The sequence below is a fragment of the Nicotiana tabacum genome, chromosome 6 (genome assembly GCF_000715075.1).
Source record: "Nicotiana tabacum cultivar K326 chromosome 6, ASM71507v2, whole genome shotgun sequence".
Taxonomy (NCBI): domain Eukaryota; kingdom Viridiplantae; phylum Streptophyta; class Magnoliopsida; order Solanales; family Solanaceae; genus Nicotiana; species Nicotiana tabacum.
The window spans coordinates 16,744,862-16,763,632 of record NC_134085.1 but is presented as its reverse complement, the minus strand read 5'-3'; the positions used below and the strand labels follow the sequence as shown (position 1 = coordinate 16,763,632).

Below are 18,771 nucleotides of genomic sequence, written 5' to 3'. Positions count from 1 at the left end.
ATATCAAGAGAAGACAAATGTTTTCTCCTGTTATATCCACAGTATTTATTACTCATTTCAAATTATTTTCTCAAATCCAATAAAATATGTATCAATTAAGATGTGTATCATAGTAAATTATGCACTTCATTTATTATTTCTTAAGGGCGTGAAAAGTCAAAACGTGTCAAGTAAAAGTGAACGGAGGGAGTACTAAACTTCCTTTCGGAATAAATAATTATTTTGTCCGACAAATTTTCTTTTTGTTAAAAGATAACAACTCATAATAATATTTTTGTATAATTTTTAGATATTAAAATTTTCATAAATAAATCATTTCATATCTAACTTATGTTTAAAATTGATCAACTTGGATATAATTTTTCCCGTCATTTATTTTTCTCGTATTCCATTTATGCAACAATGTTTGAATGAGTATGAAGTTTACGAAATTAATATTAAAATAATATAATATTAAAAAATCTAGTTAAGAAAAAGCATCATATCAAATTTAAATTTGAATGATATAGTAGTTAAAGTAGTAAAAATATTTAAATAAATTGATATTAAATATTTTGTGATATTGAGAAAAAGAAAAGAGTGTAGTGTAAAAAACAAATATAGGAAGGAGGGGGATTTTGATTTAAAAAAAAAAAGAGAGAGAGAAGAAGAAGTGGTAAACCAATAGTAATAGTAATATGTTAATTGACTTTTCCTCCAATATTGTTGAAATTTGTTGTCTTCCTAAAATCTTAAGGCCCAACCAACCCTCCTTCCTCCTTCTGCACTCTGGGCCCTCTTTCTTGTCTTTCTCTCTCTCACACACACGTACACATAGTTGTTGCAGCTTGACATCATTATAGCCTTGTGTGTAGCTTTTATGCAAATTCCATTCCTAAACAGCCTTTCATTATTTCTAAGAAACCCAACTTTCCTTAATTTCTGCTTAAGGGTGCAAGACCAAAGATTTGCTTTTTGCTTTTACTTGCATCTTTGAAGAGAAATTTCTAGTGTTGACCCTCAAATATTTTGTCTCAGGTTTGAGTTGGGTGAGTTCAAGAACCAGTTTAATTACCAAAGATTGAATCTTTGTTTGTATTTTCGTTGACCCTTTTGAGTTTGAAGTTAGAATGGAGACACAAAATGGTAGCAAGTCAAAGATAGATGATTATGAAGTGATAGAGCAAATTGGAAGAGGAGCTTTTGGTGCTGCATTTCTTGTTCTTCATATAACTGAGCAGAAGAAGTAAGCAAATAATTCTTTGTATATTTCTGGTTTATTGGTACTAATGCTTCCTAATTCTTTGTATATTTCTGGGAGGTATATGGTTTTTAATTTCATAGATTTTTGCTTTTTTAGGTGTTAGCAAACAAGCATTTCTTAGAATTTATATACTTAGTTACTATTTTTATGTTGGTATTTGCTTCACATGACATATGTAGGTCCATGGTTTAGAAATTTAGTAGAACCCCTTGTAAAACTTGGTTATGGTAATAATGCACTTTTTACTATCAATTTCTAGAACTAATTGTAATATGCTTCTTTCTTGATAAAAAATTGTCTTGATGGAGTGGCCCCCCCGGGGCTTAATTCAAGTGGCAAAGGTTAAGGGACTTGTGACTTAGGTCACAGGTTCCAGCCCTGTGCCATGCGAACTAATCTTGGTGTTTAATAGTAGGAAAAGGGTTGATGGGTGAGCCCATTATCCCTCGAGTATCGAAGGCTGCAGTTCGTCCTTAGGGTTGGCCCCGATTTCTCGGTCTTCAAGAATACAAAAAGAAAATTGTCTTGATGGAGTGTTTCTATCTACTTAAAGCATGTAGAGGAAACTTGTTATGTGCTGTTATCGATCTTATCTTCTTTTAATATTCTAGTCTTTCAGTGTTCATAATGTAACAGAAAATAAAGAAATTCAAAACGAAGTTATTTGTACTGGCAACAAGGTACTCAGAGACAGAAACCAACAATTAATATTTAGCTACATTTGCAGTTTTAAAGTGAGAATTTATGTTGGCTTTTATGGACTGTGTAGTTGGCTTTAATTATGGAAACATAATGATACAACTGTAAATTACCCGTATTCCGATTGAGCTACATATCTTATGTGGTACTGAACCCCTTGTGTAGAACATTCAAGTTATTGACACTGGTAATAATTGCTGAAGACTATTTTTGAATGGACTATTGATATCGCTATCGTTTTTGTCCTTTTAGATATGTTCTGAAGAAGATACCTTTAGCAAAGCAGTCAGAGAGGTTCAAGCGTACTGCACATCAAGAGGTCATTTTAAATGCTTTTTTATATTTGTTTTCTTTTGTATGGCTTTTATAATCAAATGCTAGCCAACCATGTTTTTAGTTCATTCTGAGGCTAGATTGCCTATTTTAATGATTCTTTTAGTTTTTATACTGACTATAAAAACTAACAGCAGTAATATTATACTGGAGAGCTATACTATATAAAAGTGATCCATCATTAGACCTAACAGAAGTGGTATTATATCATCGATGGTTTTTGTTTCATTTCCAATATCTTGGGGGTCTAATTAAAAAAAGGGCAGCCCGGTGCACGAAACAGTCCGCGCTCGCGCTTGGGGTCTAATCGAGGACTATAGATCTGTTGTCTTAGATTCTTGTGCACATGTCTTTCCTCATTGGCCATCAATGTCCTTGCCTTACAATCCTTTGGTTCAACCTAATTTTTTTTCCAAAGGCTGCATTTGCTTTCTATTATGAGATAAATTTTCCAAATATTTAAGTTAAGCATTTCCTTAATCTTCCATTTTGAATTGGTCTTCAGTCATGGATGTCAGTGAGACAAGTTAGGTATATAATAGAAGGAAAAAATTTCTTCAATAGTTGAACTTTGTTAATTTTGGTGTACAAAAATAAGAGCACATATTCTATAGCTTAACCAAGACGTAATTACGGAATTTTGAACAAATGCTAAGGCATTGGCCATCATTCTCATACCCTTTATGTTAATTTTGGTGTCATTTCACTATGTTACTCTTGTACATTTGAAGGGGCAGTCTTGCTCTTCAAACCCTTTCTTATTTGAGCAGTCTTCCTTAGTAATTGAATCATGATCAGTTAGACCATATGGTTAAGAAGATTGGAGAAGATCTTCAGCGATATTTGAAGCATAGATTTTCCATATTTTTTGGTAGAGAAGAAAAGTAGAAAACTATTGTGAGTGTGACCATCCAAACCAAAATCTCATAGCAAAGGTTAGCAACTTCAGACCTTAGTTGAAGGAAATTCTTAGGTTGGAAATTTATATGTAAATTTTGCTACTTGTGGATCACTGGATCATAGTAAATGCTAAAATCGCTTTCTTTTAGGACATGGAGCGCATTTTCATACTTCATATTATTTGGTGCCTACTCCTAAAATGTTCTTGTGAAGAACTTTATAAGCCAGATGGTTTCTCAAAGAAATACTCCCTGTTGTTCTAATTATGTGGCCATTATCCTGTCAAAGTTGGGTTGACCTTTATAAGCAAACCTTTTGCTGCAGCTTTCGAGTTTCGATACTGTTGAGTTTATGGTAAAAAATAGATATTGTTCGGACAATGCCTTTTGACTTTTAGAAGGCAAATAGTCATCGCAGTCAAGAAAAGTTAAGTAATTGAAGAGTTAACTTTATTCTTACCTTTACCGATCAAAAAAAAGAAAAAAAAAACTTACCTTTGAACCTGCACACATTCAGCTCATCTTATTTATTTAGTGTTCTCATCAAATTAGGCCACTTAAAAGTGGACGAGTTTAACAATGTTGAGTAGATATGTTTGTATAATATTATGTTATCTGATGATATGTTTGTATGTTTCGTTCTATGGCAGATGAATCTGATAGCTAAGCTAAGCCATCCATATATCGTGGAGTACAAGGATGCTTGGGTCGACAAGGTATATTATGTTATTCAGTTCTAGCACAGGATTTGAAACTACAATAACTATCCTTCATTTGAGAAAATGTCCACATCGAGTTGCCTTAGGAAAGGCTTGACTTTGTTTTTTCTTTCAGGGGAACTCTATATGCATCGTTACCAACTATTGTGAAGGTGGAGATATGTGAGTGTTATCCTAACCTTGCTAGCATTTTTAGATGATTTCCTTATTTGCACTTAGACGCCTCTTTTGATGGTTGAAACATATTTGTTGAGGTGAACTAGCCTTTGATGCAAGTATATGAAGAATCTTTTGACACCTCTTCCTATATAAAAAGATCGAAAGCAATGATATGACCATAGGAATGTTTTATGGTCTAATACGAGGACACTGACTTTTTTTGGGTGATCAGGGCAAAGATCATCAGGAAGTCAAGAGGCACACTCTTCCCAGAAGAGGTAGTTTAGATACAACTTCCATCATAATGGCTTCTCTGTACTAGCTTGTTTCACTTAAAGTTATGTGCTCACCATCTCTTTCCTCCACAGAAACTCTGCAAATGGCTGACTCAGCTATTACTGGCAGTGGATTATCTGCATTCCAACCGTGTTCTACACAGAGACGTGAAGGTATAAACAGGCCCTGATCTGTTTATGAGTTTTCCTAGTATGACATGTTTTAACATGAACTACTTCGGTTTCAGTTGTCTAACATTTTTCTCACAAAGGACAATGACATCCGGCTAGGTAAGAATGACGGCCAAGTGTTTAATTAGCTCCTTGCTTCTCTGTTATCTATGATCAAACTTGTTTTCACTTTATTTACGCAGGTGATTTTGGATTAGCAAAACTTTTAGATGGAGAAGGCGGTCTTGCTTCCTCGGTATGAGTTCTCTTTATATTCATACAGCTATAGTGGAAAAATCAGCTCCTGCTTATTAATGACAAACTATGATCACCTACACAATGACTCAATATGCTTAAGTAGTTACTAGATAGAGGGTACCCCATCACCCCCCCCCCCCCAAAAGTTTGGGAAAACCAGCTGTTCTTTTTAGGTACATTATAGTATGCCATCTTGTAGTGAATTTTATATTAAGGCAGTTGTCAATTACAAACAACCCCGTCTTCATGTGTTTGAGGAACATGCAACTACTTCTTACCTTGCCAACAACTTCTATTAGTGACCTGTTCCATCCAAACAGGTTGTCGGTACTCCAAACTACATGTGCCCTGAGCTCCTTGCTGATATACCATATGGATACAAATCTGACATATGGTCTCTTGGTAAGAGACGAAGCAATGTATTTCCTTTTTTATTATTTCCTTAATACTGGAATAATAATTTGATGTGATTGTAGGATGCTGCATGTTTGAGATTGCCGCACACCAAGCACCATTTAGAGCTCCAGTAAGTTGACCTTAGCTACCTGTGGACATCATAATACATTCATTACCTTAATATATTTGTGCGGTATATTGAATTTTTTTTATTCGGCAGGACATGACTGGACTTATCAATAAAATAAACAGGGGTACTTTATCGCCACTTCCAATTATATACTCCTCCAACTTGTGAGTAGCTTCCAACCATTGTTAAGAAGTGGTTCCTATTTCCTACTACTAGCACTTATGATTGTTATTCTAGCCACAAAAATACAGCTAATCATCAAACTGACAAAATGGATTAATCCTTACAGGAAACAGATTATTAAAAGCATGCTAAGGAAAAGCCCTGAACACAGACCAACAGTGAGTGCTAGCTGCATATATTCAAATGTAATTCAATCTGAAATCGTCATTCTTTCTGATTTTTTTTCTTTTTATGTTCACTTTTAGACTGCAGAGTTATTAAGGCATCAACATTTGCAACAATACCTCCTTCGCTGCCGCAACCCTTCATCTGCTTTTCTTCCAGTGAAGTCCCCAAACAGCCCAAAGGAAAAAACAAAGCAATCACCTGGAAAATCTGGCAGTCCTAGATTCATAAGAGACAGACCTCTAAGGCTAAAAGAGAAGGTTCCTGTTTTTAACTTTGATGAAAGTGACAAATCTCTAAGGCTAAAAGAGAAGGTCCCCGTTATTTACTTTGATGAAAGTGACAACATTCGGCCACGAAATTTATCAGACAACTATGACACTTTTAAAAGCAAACTCGAGACTAAGAGAGTTGATCCCACTAGCTACTCAACAAAGATCTTTGTAAATGGTGCGGATTCTAAATGTTGGGACACTAGTGAGGCAGCTATTTACAACGGAGACGGTCAATCCGACTCTCTATTGCAAGAAGGAAGTACAAATATGCCAGAATCTTCAAGATTCATGGCAAACACTGAGCAAGTTTCTGTTGAGCATGCTCAACAATTTGAAGAAGGTGACGGGGAGAGTGACAAAACAAAAGACCTTGAGGTGTTGAGCACTCCAAGTGGCAGTGGAGAAGCTGACTTGAATGAACTAGATTGCATCTCCGAAAAGCCTAGCAGAATGATTTCGTCTAGTGGAAGCTCCACTGAGAAAACACGGTCCTTTGACGAAGAGAGCACTTCATCGACTACGCAACCTGCAAAATCTGATACTGATGCTGAACTAAGGTGTCATGCATCTGAAACTGAAAACGTTGGCGAGTTCAAAGAAGTTGATGTTGACTGCAATGCTTCTGAAAGAAATGGTTCAACCCCACTTAAAGATGACATAGAAAAGAAAGGAAATATGGTTGAAGATGCTAAACAGACTGATAAAGATGCTCTTCAAGCACTAGATGATAGGGTTTCACTGCTTAAGGCACTAGCTGCATTAGCTGAGCACAAAAATAACTGGGAAACTCCGACTCAACAAAGAGCTGAAGCTCTGGAATCCCTTTTAGAGGTTTGTGCACGACTACTTAAGCAAGAAAAAATTGATGAGCTCGCTGGTGTGTTGAAACCATTTGGCGACGATACAATTTCATCTAGAGAGACGGCAATATGGTTGACTAAAAGCCTCATGAGTGCACAAAAATTGGCCAAGGGATCGTGATTTTGTGATAGCAAGCTTTCCCTTTACTGGAATATTACTGTACAAAGCGATGTGTTTGCTTTCTGTGGGTTGACATAGATATTTAGCTAGACTGTCGTTTGATTTTCCTTCTAAATGATTTGATTTATGGGAAAGCTTACTTTGATTGTATTTTTCATCGAAGGAGCTTCTCTGGTGTGTAACATGAGCAACCAAGGTGAGAACTAAGTTATTGTTGGAGGCTTGTTGGATTGAGGTTTTCTTAGTTTTTGAGTGTATAATTGTAGGACATCTGATGGAATTGTGAAGATCTTCTGTTTTGGTTTTTGCACTATATTATTAATAGAAGTGAACTTGTGCATTGCGTGAACGCGGGATGCCTTGTGCACCGGGTTACCTTTTTATTTATTTATTATTATTAATAGAAGTGGACTTGTGCACCGGGTGAATGCGGGAGCCTTATGCACCAGTCTGTCCTTTTTTTTTTAGCTGCTCCTTCTGGCTAGAACAACTTATCACATTTGGTCACAGGACATGATATTACTTCAGCTTCTTGCTTTTGAACTTTTAGCGATGCTTTAACTTTGTTCTTTTTGATGAAAATTTCTTGTAAGTTTGTCATTTTTTGGATGTTCTTTTGGGGATAAGGTCATTGGGAATTGTGTTGGATCAACGCTACAAGCTTTCGCAATGTAATGAAATCTTTGTAAAGTCATAACTACTAGGGTTATAAATCATTCAATTGGTAGGGCCAATCAGTCACACTCATCCGTGCCTTTTTTACATCTGGTATCGGTCGATTAAAATGATGCCGGATGTAAAAAAGGCATGGATGAGTGCCAAGTGCCCCCCCTCCCTTCCAGTCCACTTAAGGATAAATGTGTGCGGATAGTAAGACAACAGGGAGTTTTATGGTCCGATCATATAACGGGGGTCAACTTTAAACAAATTATCATAGTAAAAGAGGCATGGATGAGTGCCAAGTGCCCCCCCTCCCTTCCGGTCCACTTAAGGATAAATGTGTGCGGATAGTAAGACAACAGGGAGTTTTATGGTCCGATCATATAACGGGGGCCAACTTTAAACAAATTATCATAGTAAAAGGACATGTCAGAATCCTTTTCCGTAATATAAAGTATTATTGGTTCTACGTTTTTGCATGATTGATAATTCTTTCACCAATGAACAACACAAGCAAGATTTGCTTAGCTCATTTAACAGAATGGTTTCGTAACATGTTCTGGTTAGCCCCCTGCTTAGTTTGAAATTCTCCCTAGCTTTACTAGTTAACAGACATTATAGAGCTGCTGTGGACTTGTAGTCGATATTCAAACTTAACGCTTGTATATAATACATATATGAATGACATTGTATAGCTGTTGTAGTCCAAAAAAATGTATAAAATTTGTATATGTAAATATTATGTATGTTATATACAAAACTTATACACGTTTTATACACTTTTTCAGTTACCAGATATAAATAGTTTCTGGCGCATGATAAAAGTGATAATACCCCTAAATGAGACTTCTTAAAGCTAATTTTTCAATTTTTCCTTGAGCCCAATGGCCTTATTTGTTTTAGGTTTGGGATAAGGGACTCTCAAATCCAGATGTATATGGTGTCTCTTGTGTGTGTATTCAATGTTTTCCTTGAACTCCATGTTCAATATTTAGGGGTCGTTTGGTAGGGCATATAAGAATAGTATTGAATAGGATGTATTAGTAATGTTGAGATTAGTTATGTTAGGATTATTTCTTATCAACTGTTTGGTTTGTGTATTAAATCTTTTGAAAGGGTAGTTCTATCTTTGTACTTACTTATCCATGTATTAAAACTCATGGTACTACTAATGTCATAGTTTGCTATGTATAAGAAATACTGAATAGGGTGAATAATTAATATAAGTATTAGTTATACATAGGTTGAAAAAAATAAAGAATTAATAATATCAAAGCTAATACATGAATAGTTTTTCGTAATACATTCTAACAAATGACCCCTTAATGTTATGTTGTTGATAGAAGAACAAAAGAACTGCCCCTTTTTTCTGTTTATTCTTTGAGAAAAAGTCACCATTTTAGTTTGATAGTAGGATATCATAACTCAAGCAGTATCCTGGCATTTATAAAATTACTAAAATTTATTTTTCTCAGTGTTAATAATTATTATTTCATCACCAGAACCACTAAGTGGTGACCTAGTTTTTATTTGGAATTTGCTATTATCTTAGTGGATGACCACGATGGCATTGCATTGATGTCAAGAAGGATATCACATTACAACAACAACAACAAACCCAATATAATCCCATAAATGGAGTTTGGGAAGAATAGTGTATACGCAGACCTTTCCCCTACCTTATAAAAATAGAAAGGCTGTTTCCGATAGACCCTCGGCTCAAGGAACAATAGAAATAAGATAAAGCAGCCAAGTAGTAAACAAAGGTGACAACAATGCATTATGGTGACGGGCGTGAATGACACAGCAACAACAACAACAACAAACACAACATGTAATAATAAAGAACCATGACTAAAATAATACAAAAATAATCTTAATACTACTTGTAGGCCTAGGAGGAACACACTAATAACTGTCAACCTACGACCCTAAATCACATTGCTAAATAATAATCACAGGTCCCTACTCAATTCTGCAAGACAAGTCTTAGTACTGACCAAGTTTTTATTTGGAATTTGCTATTATCTTAGTGGGTAACCATGAAGGCATTGTATTGAGGCAAAAATAAAGATGTCGCATTGCTATAAAAAGCCAGAGTTCCCTACTGTTTTATGCAACTCAAGTTTTAGTTCTTTTTCTTTCCTTCTCCAATTATATTTGGTTGCAAAACCAAAATGAAAAGCTCAGGAAAGCTGGGGCAATGGTCTCTCATTGCAGTTGCTTTGGCAATTTGCTTAGCAGCTAGCACCGTTGTTGCTGATTACTCTTATGGTTATGCTTCTCCTTTACCTTCTTACAACTCTAAGAAGCATTACAAATCTCCATCTCTACCCAAGTACCCAGTACTTACTCCTTACTATAAGTCGCATGCTCCTTCAAAGAACTACTACATATCACCGGCTCCCGCAAAATACTACAAATTTCCAACCCTCGCAAAATACTACAAGTCACCGATTCCCACAAAATACTACAAGTCACCGGCTCCTACAAAATACTACAAGTCGCCGGCTCCCACAAAATACTACAAATCTCCAGCTCCCGCAAAATATTACAAGTCGCCTGTTCCCACAAAATACTATAAGTCGCCAGCTCCCGCAAAATACTACAAATCTCCAGCTCCCGCAAAGTACAACAAGTCGCCTGTTCCGGCAAAATACTACAAGTCGCCAGCCCCCGCAAAATATTACAAGTCGCCATCGCCTGTAAAATATTACAAATCGTCATCGCCTGCAAAATATTACAAGTCACCATCCCCAACAAAATATTACAAATCGCATGCTCCCTCTAAATACTATAAGTCACCTTCACCAATAAAATATTACAAGTCCCCTGTTTACTATAAGTCTCCACCACCACCAGCTTATTATGAGAAATCACCTTCGTACTACAAGTCACCTCCACCTCCTCCAAAATACTATGAGCAGTCATCTTATTACAAGTCACCTCCACCCCCACCAAAATACTATGAGCAATCACCATCTTCTTACAAATCTCCACCTCCACCATACTATAAAGAATCTACGCCTTCCTATAAATCTCCTCCACCTCCAACAAAATACTACGAGCAATTGCTTACTTACTTTTCACCACCTCCACCAGCAACCTATGAAAAATCACCATCTTATTATTCACCTCCACCACCAACGAACTATTACAAGCAAACTCCCACATATGCATCACCTCCACCACCTGAGAAGTATGAGCAATCCGCCACCTATGCTTCACCTCCACCCCCATCAGCATCTCCTCCACCAACCTACTACTAATATTAACTATTCAATCATTTTCCGCCATTTCCCATGATTTTAAATTCCTTTTTGTCTTTTAGTTTTGCAGCTCCATTTCCTCTGCCAAAAATTGTTGTATGCTTCCCAAAATGATCGGCTTTTGCTTATTGTGTGTTCAATATTTTTTTATTTTAATAATTTGTATTATATATTTATTTGGGATTTATTTAAGATCCTCAATATCTTCATCAATCAACTGTTTTTATTATATCGAGATTCTTTGCATTCTATTTTTCTTAATTTTGTTGTCTTCTTTGTCTAATACTGCGTGCTTTAATCGAGTGAATTCTTTCATTGGTTCATAAGTATATCTCCTGGACATTTATTCAAATTTACTTGAAATAACGCGATATTGTCTCTTGAGAATTTTTTCCCTAGAATGGTTTATAACCTATATGTGCGATTATATTGGGTACGTTGTTGTTGTAATGCTTTATAACCTATCCACTAAAGAATTGCTAAAATTATGAATATATTTCTAAAGATGTAATAAAATAATCGAAAGCCTAAAATGGCACATTTCAAATTTTAATATTTTGACATAGTGCATTAAAAGTCGGGGACACAAAGAGAGGTATAAGCTCGTAGGCATGGCGTGTAAACCCATGAATCTTTTAAATTATGCTAATTTATAAATTACAATAATTTGTATAATTACATGATATACGAATCAACTACAATGTCCTAACAATCCAAACATCACTTACGTATACCTCAACTATTTCACACCTCCCACTTGTATGTGTACCAAGTAACTCTAACCAACAAAACTTAGGTAGGTATAAAAATCATCTAATATTTTAAAACTAATATTTACATTACTAAATTCCTTGTTTGAGATACAATCAAGTGTTAGATAAGTTAGAAATATGATATTTAGACTTATAGGAATAATAACAATTACATGTGCTTCCAACTGATTAATCTCCCTCTGATCCACAATAAGTGACCATTTTACCTTTGTCACGCCCATTAAGGAAATATGAACTCCTAAAGAAAAAAAAATGTATTCACCAAATTAACCTTAATTAATTATTACCTTGACACATTGAAATATGTAAATAAGCGTAAATTTTGAAAAAAAATAGAATTAATTCCTTCTTGATTATGTAAATAAACACTTATTTTGGACCAAAATAAAAGGATAAAATGGTCACTTATTGCGAACCGGGGGGAGTAATTTAACAAACATCTCACAATACTATGATTCGTCAAAGATAAATTTTTAGATATAGTTGTTCGTAAATTGTTACTTTCTAACACTTATTGTAGAAAATAAAAACTAGAGATTGAATTTGAGAGAATTTTTCTGATGATCTTCTCATTGATGAGTGTCGGTATTTATACATGTATCTGACTTAAAAATAAATAAATAGCTATACACTTGTCTATTTTCTATTGAACCTAAAATAACAGAAAAGAATCTTCTATACACTACTAAATACATTGATGTGTAACAAACTTCTGTCATGTCATCTTTATCTTTCTTATTAAATGAATCGTCATGATGAAAGTTTGTATAATCTAATCCAACGCTCCTAAGCTGCCCACTTATTTCATTCAAGACCTGAGAAAGGGAAGATATATAACTTCCTGTCTTTGACACAGGCTGGAAAATATCGCCTCTTTCCCTTTCTTCTCTACACATTCAACATCATAATTAGGGCATAAATTATCACTATTTCCAACACCCCCCCCCCCCTTATGGAGGGGAGTGAAGTGACCGCCATCTTGCAAAGAATCAATTTGTGGGAAGGATCAGATAAGGGCTTAGTAAAGATGTCGGTAACTTTAGATGAAGAAGGAACAAAAGTAAGAGAAATCAAGTCGGAGAGATACTGTTGGCAGACGAAGTGACGATCGAGCTCAACGTGCTTCGTTCGCTCATGGAATACATGATTTCGAGCAATATGCAAAGCCGCCTAACTATCAGAGTGAAGCGGAATCGGAAGAACCGGTGGAGCAGAGAGATCGTGGAGGAGACGATTTAACCAAGTCAACTCAGCAAGGAGTCGTCGCATAGAGCGATACTCTTCTTCAGCAGAAGAAAACGAAATAGAGACCTGCTTTTTGAACTTCTAAGAGATTGGAAAGCCACCAAGGCTAATGAAATAGCCATTAATAGATCGACGAGAATTAATACAGAAGGCCCAGTCAGCGTCACAAAAATTCAGGAGCGAAAATGAAGAATTTGCTGACATTAACAATCCTAGACCCGGATCTGTGCGAAGACAGCAGATCACTCGAAGAGCAACAAAAAAATGGGGTAGACGAGGACTTTACATGAATTGAGATAGCTGTTTTACGGCGAAAGACAAATCCGGCCGAGTATGGGTCAAATAATTAAGCTTTCCAATAAGCCGTCGATAACAAGAAGGATCTGCAAGTAATTCACCAGAATCAAAGGAAAGTTTACAAGAAGGGTCCAGGGGAGAAGATACTGATGTCAAATGAGCACAATTGAACTCAGAGATAAGATCAAGAGTGAACTTTCGTGAGAAACAATGATCCCTTGCGGTTCACGGAGGACTTTCAGGCCGAGAAGTAATGTAAGTCTCCAAGATCCTTAATTTTGAATTCTTCATGAAAAAATTCTTTTAATTGGGAAAGTTCTGTAGGATTGTTTCCCGTAACTAGAATATCATCGGCATAAACTGCTACAATAGAGATAGAACCCTCTGATCTTTTATAAAAAAAAGTGAATAAATCATTCAAAGATAAAGAAAACCCCTTGAAATTTAAGGTTGTTGTAAGTCGTGCATACCATTGCCTCGAAGCTTGGTGTAACCCATACAAAGATTTCTGTAGACGACAAACATGAGCAGGATTGGGAGAAGGCATACCAGTAGGAAACTTTATGTAAACCTCTTCATCTAAATTGCCATGTAAGAAAGCATTGTCCACATCTAGTCGTGAAATAGGCCAACCTTTCTTGACAGCCACAACAAGAATACACCTGATGCTGGTCATTTTGGCCATTGGAGAATAGGTTTAATTGAAATCAATACCCTCTCTCTGTGTATCACCCCGTATGGCCAATCTAGCTTTTAGCCTTTCAATAGTACCATCAGACTTGTGCTTGACCTTGTATACCCACTTGCAAGGTAAAGCTTTGTGACCAACCGGTAGTTCAACTACATCCCATGTATGGTTAGCCTCTAGGGCTGCAAACTCAAATGCCATAGCTTGTTGTCATCCAGGATGCATGATAGCTTGTGAAAAGATAGTAGGTTCAGTAAAATTAGAAATAGATTGGAGAACCTGCTGGTTAGATATTGAAAGAGCAGCAAAAGGAAAAATGGGGGTGTTAAGAGGGTGAGAAAAACAAGAGTCAGTGAGATTAGTCAAGAAAACTGAACTACAAATATAATCTTTTAAGTAAGTAGGCTCTTTGTGTTCCCTCTCTGATCTTCTAAGCATTGGAATAAGGGATGGGGAGGTAGTAGAGGGAGAAGAAATAGGGGTATCTGAACTACTGAGGTTGGGAACAGGGGAAAGAGCAGGGGAATGAGAGGTTGAAGGAGGAGGAGGAGGAGGAGGAGGAGGAGGAGTGTGAACTCTGGGTGTGTTTGGGAAATCTGGACAATTAGAATGAACAGGGGATGAGGGAATGATTGTAGGGAGAGGAGAATCATAGACAGTGAATTGAGAATGAGAAGCAGTAAAGATGGGAGGGGAAATAGTGATGAAAGAGAAAGGAAATACAGATTTAAAAAACTGAACATCTCTGGAGATAATATTCTTTTGGAGGCTAACTCTAACAGTTTGTAGTCTTTCTTTCTAGGGGATAGCCTAAGAAAACACAGGAAATGACTCGAGGGGCAAGGTTAGGTCTGTTATGAGACAAAGGAGAGGCATAGAATAAACAACCAAAACATCTCAAAAAATCACAGGGAGGGACTTTGCCAAAACTGACTTCATAAGGTGTCTTACCCTTTAGAACAAAAGAGGGAAATCTATTAATTAAAAAGGTAGCAGTGAGCAAACACTGCCCTAGTAGGAAATACGCAATTTAGGCTGATGTAACAATGCTCTTGAAGTCTCCAAAAGGTGTCTATATTTTCTTTTAACAATGCCATTTTGTTGAAGGGTGGCAGTGCAAGAGATCTGATGAATAATCCAAGTAGAGGTGAAGAAATCAGAAATAATAATGCCCCATCCCAGTTCTAAAGCATTATCTGATCTAACCATCTTAACATTGGTATTGAATTGTCGTTCAGTCATAGCTAAGAAGGATTTTCAACATGAAGAAAGCATTGCTCTTAGCACTTAACAAGTAGGTCCGGGTGCCTCTACTAAAGTCATCAACGATAGTAAGAAAATATTTGTAACCATTGTGTATTGGAGACCTATAAGGTCCCCAAGTGTCAACATTTATTAAATCAAAAATACCAAAAGATTTGATAGAACTCAAAGGAAAAAGTAACCTTGATTGTCTAGCTAAAGGGCAAGCATCACATGAACAATTAAAATTAGAAGAAGAAGAGATAAAACTGATATTTTTCATTGCAGAAAATGGTAAATGGCCCAGTCTAATATATCAGAGTCGTACATCTGAATCCCTAGAAACAGGAATAGAAAAAGAATCTGAAACAACCGTACAAGAAAATACAAGAAAAAGAGAAAACAATAGGCCTAGAAACTAAAAGAAGTCATTGAAAAATTGAAGGGAAGACTATAGGAGAAAGATCCCATCCCTAGCTTTACCAAAAACTAGAGGGGTCTTCACTAAAGGGCATGCAAAATACAAATGATAGAAGAGAAAATAAGGAGGCAGCTCAATTGTTTGCAAAATTTCTCTACAAAAATAAGATGGTTCCTAAAACATGGGACATATAAAGCATTATGAAGAACAAGATTGGGAAATAAAGAAACAGTCCCTCCATGAGTGACTTTGACCTTGAAAGAATTAAGCAAGTTGATAAACAGATGAGTAGGTAAAGGTGATATACTGGTAAAAAACTTAGTATCAAAGGATATATGTTCAGAAGCTCCGGAATCAATGATTAAAGAGCTTGTATTAACACATGTAAGATATGCAAGGGGATTCTTGAAAATGGTACCAACACACTGAACAACATTAGCATTGACATCTGATAGAGCAGAATCTGAGTTCCCAATCTGAGCATTTTGGAGCAACTGAACCAACTGAGTTAATTGAGGCTGAGTTATAGAATTGGAACCCCAGCTATAGGATGCTCATTAGGAGAAATATAGGGAGCTACTTGTGCAGGAGTTGTCAAAACAACATTAGTCTTGATCCCCCCTTGAAACTTTGTGGTTCTAGTAAACTTAAAATCATGAGGAAAAACAATGATCCAGCAACATTTTCAACAGAGTGTAGGGCTGCGCATGGATCGGATCGAATTTAGCACATTTCGGATTGAATTTCGGATTTGGGATTCTAGAAAATGCAATCCGAATTAATATCAGATCGTATTTTAAAGTTTGGATCAGATCAGATTTTCGGATTTCAGATCGGATTATTATGCCTCAAAGTTGCAAACTCATATGTATATTTTCTTTGTAAAAGAGGCAATACAGTAAGAAAAATTCATGTTTTTGCAATTATGAGAGTACTATGGTGCCAATATAGCTAATCCATCAATTGTAAAGGCAATAACTTGGAGAAAAATATAAAAGAAGTACTAACTATCCGAAATTAAAATTCAGTATTTATACATGCCCTAATAATTTCGAATTTCGGATCGGATTAAAATTATACCAATCCGAATCCGTTCCGAAATCTGAAATTTTAATAAACACAAATCGAAATCCAATCCAATCCGAAATTCGAAATTCAAAATTGAACGGATCGATTCGGATTTTAGATATCCGATCCAAATGAACAACCCTAACATAGTGACCTGGTTTCTTGCAGCGAGAACAAGAAGTTATTTTTCTTTCCCTTAAAATCATAGTGCTGAAGTTTCTGACTTGCAATGTTCTGTTGTGTAACCAGGAAAGAAGAAGAATCACCATGGAACTGTGGACTGACATAAATCTCGTGCTGCTTCTCATCGAGTAGGCATGATTGAGATTGGGTAAAGGGGACATCATCAGGATGTTGCTTCGAACAACGGCATAAGAATCATTCAAGCCCATGAGAAATTGATGGGCCTCTCATCTTGAAGAGATTTCACAAGTTTAACCCTCCCACAGATGCAATTGTAAGAACAAGTAACAGAAGAATAAAGAGAATCAAGCTCATCCCATAGCAACTTCAGCTTAGTGAAATATCGAGCAACATCACTAGAGCCCTGAGTTAAGTCACTGATATCTTTTTGCAGGTGATAGAGTTTGGCACTATTGGTTTGGCCAAACCTATCTTCAAGTTCAGTCCAAAGATCCTGGGCAGATTTAGAGTAAATAACACTGGAAGCAATTTCCTTAGAGAGGGAATTCAGAAGCCAGGAGGTAACCATATCATTAGATCTAGCCCATAGGTTGAAGGAAGGAGAATCAGGAGGAGAAGACTTGTAACTGCCATCAATGAAGCCCAACTTATTTTAAGCTTAGAGTGAAATGAGAAGATACCTCCTCCAACCACCATAACCACGGCCATCAAAGATGGAGGTGACAAGAGTCATACCAAGAGAGTCAGAAGGGTGGAGAAAGTAAGGATGACTAGTATCCAAAGAGACTGAACCGCCACGGCCAGAAGAAGCATCACTGGTAGTAATAGAGAGAGTAGAAGAGTCTCTAGTAGTAACCATTTGGAATGATCGGAGAAAGAAAACAAAATAAAGAGAAAAGATAACTGAAAAAATAGGATCTAGACGGCGACTGATACCATGTAGAAAATAAAAACTAGAGATTGAATTTGAGAGAATTTTTCTGATGATCTTCTCATTGAGTGTATGTATTTATACATGCATCTGACTTAAAAATAAATAAATAGCTATACACTTGTCTATTTTCTATTGGACCTAAAATAACAGAAAAGAATCTTCTATACACTACTAAATACATTGTTGTGTAACAAATTTCTGTCACGTGTCCAGAGAATCTAATTTCTCATCTCTATCTTTCTTATTAAATGAACCGCCATGACGAAATTTTATATAATATGATCCAACGCTCCTAAGTTTCCCACTTGTTTCATTCAAGACCTGAGAAAGGGAAGGTATACAATTTCCTGTCTTTGACACAAAACACAGGTTGGAAAATATCGCCTCTTTCCCATTCTACTCTATACAATCAGCATCACAATTAGAGCATAAATTATCACTATTTCCAATACTTATAGTTTTCATACCCCATGAAACGAAAAGGATAATATTATTACCAACCGCAATAGAATAAAAGAACAGGACTTGAAAAAAAATAACATTGAAACTATATTATGAAGACTTTGCAAAGTTTAGCGATAACTATTTTTTTCTGATTGAAAGGTTCCATCAAAATTCACCCTTATGGTGTTCTTAGCGCAAATCATTCGATATTAGGACACATTTTTTAGTTGCACTGTAATCAACGTCTAATTTATGATCGAATGATGGCTCTTAAAGAGTTCTGATTTAGTAAAGAAACTTTTGGATTTACAAGGCTAACTATACTTGATTAAACTAAAGTAATGGGATGAGCGTCGTGCGTTGGGCGTATATTTTACAAGACAAGAGCCCCACGCCAGTCTTAGACCGTCTTACGGGTGCCTCGTCGTAGGTGAGCTCCTGAAGAGTCTTAATTCTGCCTCTGTACGCAGTTTTGTACTACCTATATATTTAAAATATATACAACTGATATGCGTATAAACTATTTTTGCCCGAATAGCACCCTTTGTTGCTCAAATCTTGCAGTTAAGAATTTTTTCTAAGGTATAAATTGGGAAAAATAAATAAAAAGTATCTTTTTTCGACTATGAATGTTTTTTCTTCCCAGTTTAAACGGTTCAGATGCTATTCACATGCTACTTCTGTCAAAGATGTCATGTAT

General features: G+C 36.1%; 2 protein-coding genes and 1 long non-coding RNA gene across 5 annotated transcripts; all 3 read left to right on the top strand.

The window, feature by feature from the left end:
- The first annotated feature begins 698 nt into the window (after window positions 1-698).
- Window positions 699-7,235, top strand: LOC107778648 (serine/threonine-protein kinase Nek6-like). Of its 3 annotated transcripts, none has more exons than XM_075254600.1 (14): window positions 699-1,028; window positions 1,105-1,225; window positions 2,195-2,261; window positions 3,825-3,890; window positions 4,009-4,055; window positions 4,285-4,330; window positions 4,421-4,501; window positions 4,576-4,618; window positions 4,702-4,754; window positions 5,077-5,158; window positions 5,233-5,282; window positions 5,373-5,446; window positions 5,572-5,623; window positions 5,711-7,235. In XM_075254600.1, the coding sequence occupies exons 2-14, from the start codon at window positions 1,110-1,112 to the stop codon at window positions 6,884-6,886; spliced, it is 1,953 nt and encodes a 650-aa protein (XP_075110701.1). In that variant the 5' UTR covers window positions 699-1,028; window positions 1,105-1,109; the 3' UTR covers window positions 6,887-7,235. The 3 variants fall into 3 exon arrangements, with proteins under 3 accessions (XP_075110701.1, XP_075110700.1, XP_075110702.1); XM_075254601.1 differs by having other exon boundaries at window positions 766-1,028; window positions 1,109-1,225; XM_075254599.1 differs by having other exon boundaries at window positions 699-1,225.
- A 2,488-nt stretch (window positions 7,236-9,723) lies between these two features.
- On the top strand, window positions 9,724-10,984 carry LOC107778652 (uncharacterized). Its single transcript, XM_016598943.2, has one exon. The coding sequence runs from the start codon at window positions 9,724-9,726 to the stop codon at window positions 10,813-10,815; it is 1,092 nt and encodes a 363-aa protein (XP_016454429.2). The 3' UTR covers window positions 10,816-10,984.
- Window positions 10,985-12,385: 1,401 nt separating this feature from the next.
- On the top strand, window positions 12,386-17,750 carry LOC107778649 (uncharacterized). Its single transcript, XR_001646419.2, has 2 exons — window positions 12,386-13,385; window positions 16,799-17,750. It is a non-coding gene; the product is annotated as an uncharacterized LOC107778649 (long non-coding RNA).
- Window positions 17,751-18,771: the final 1,021 nt, after the last annotated feature.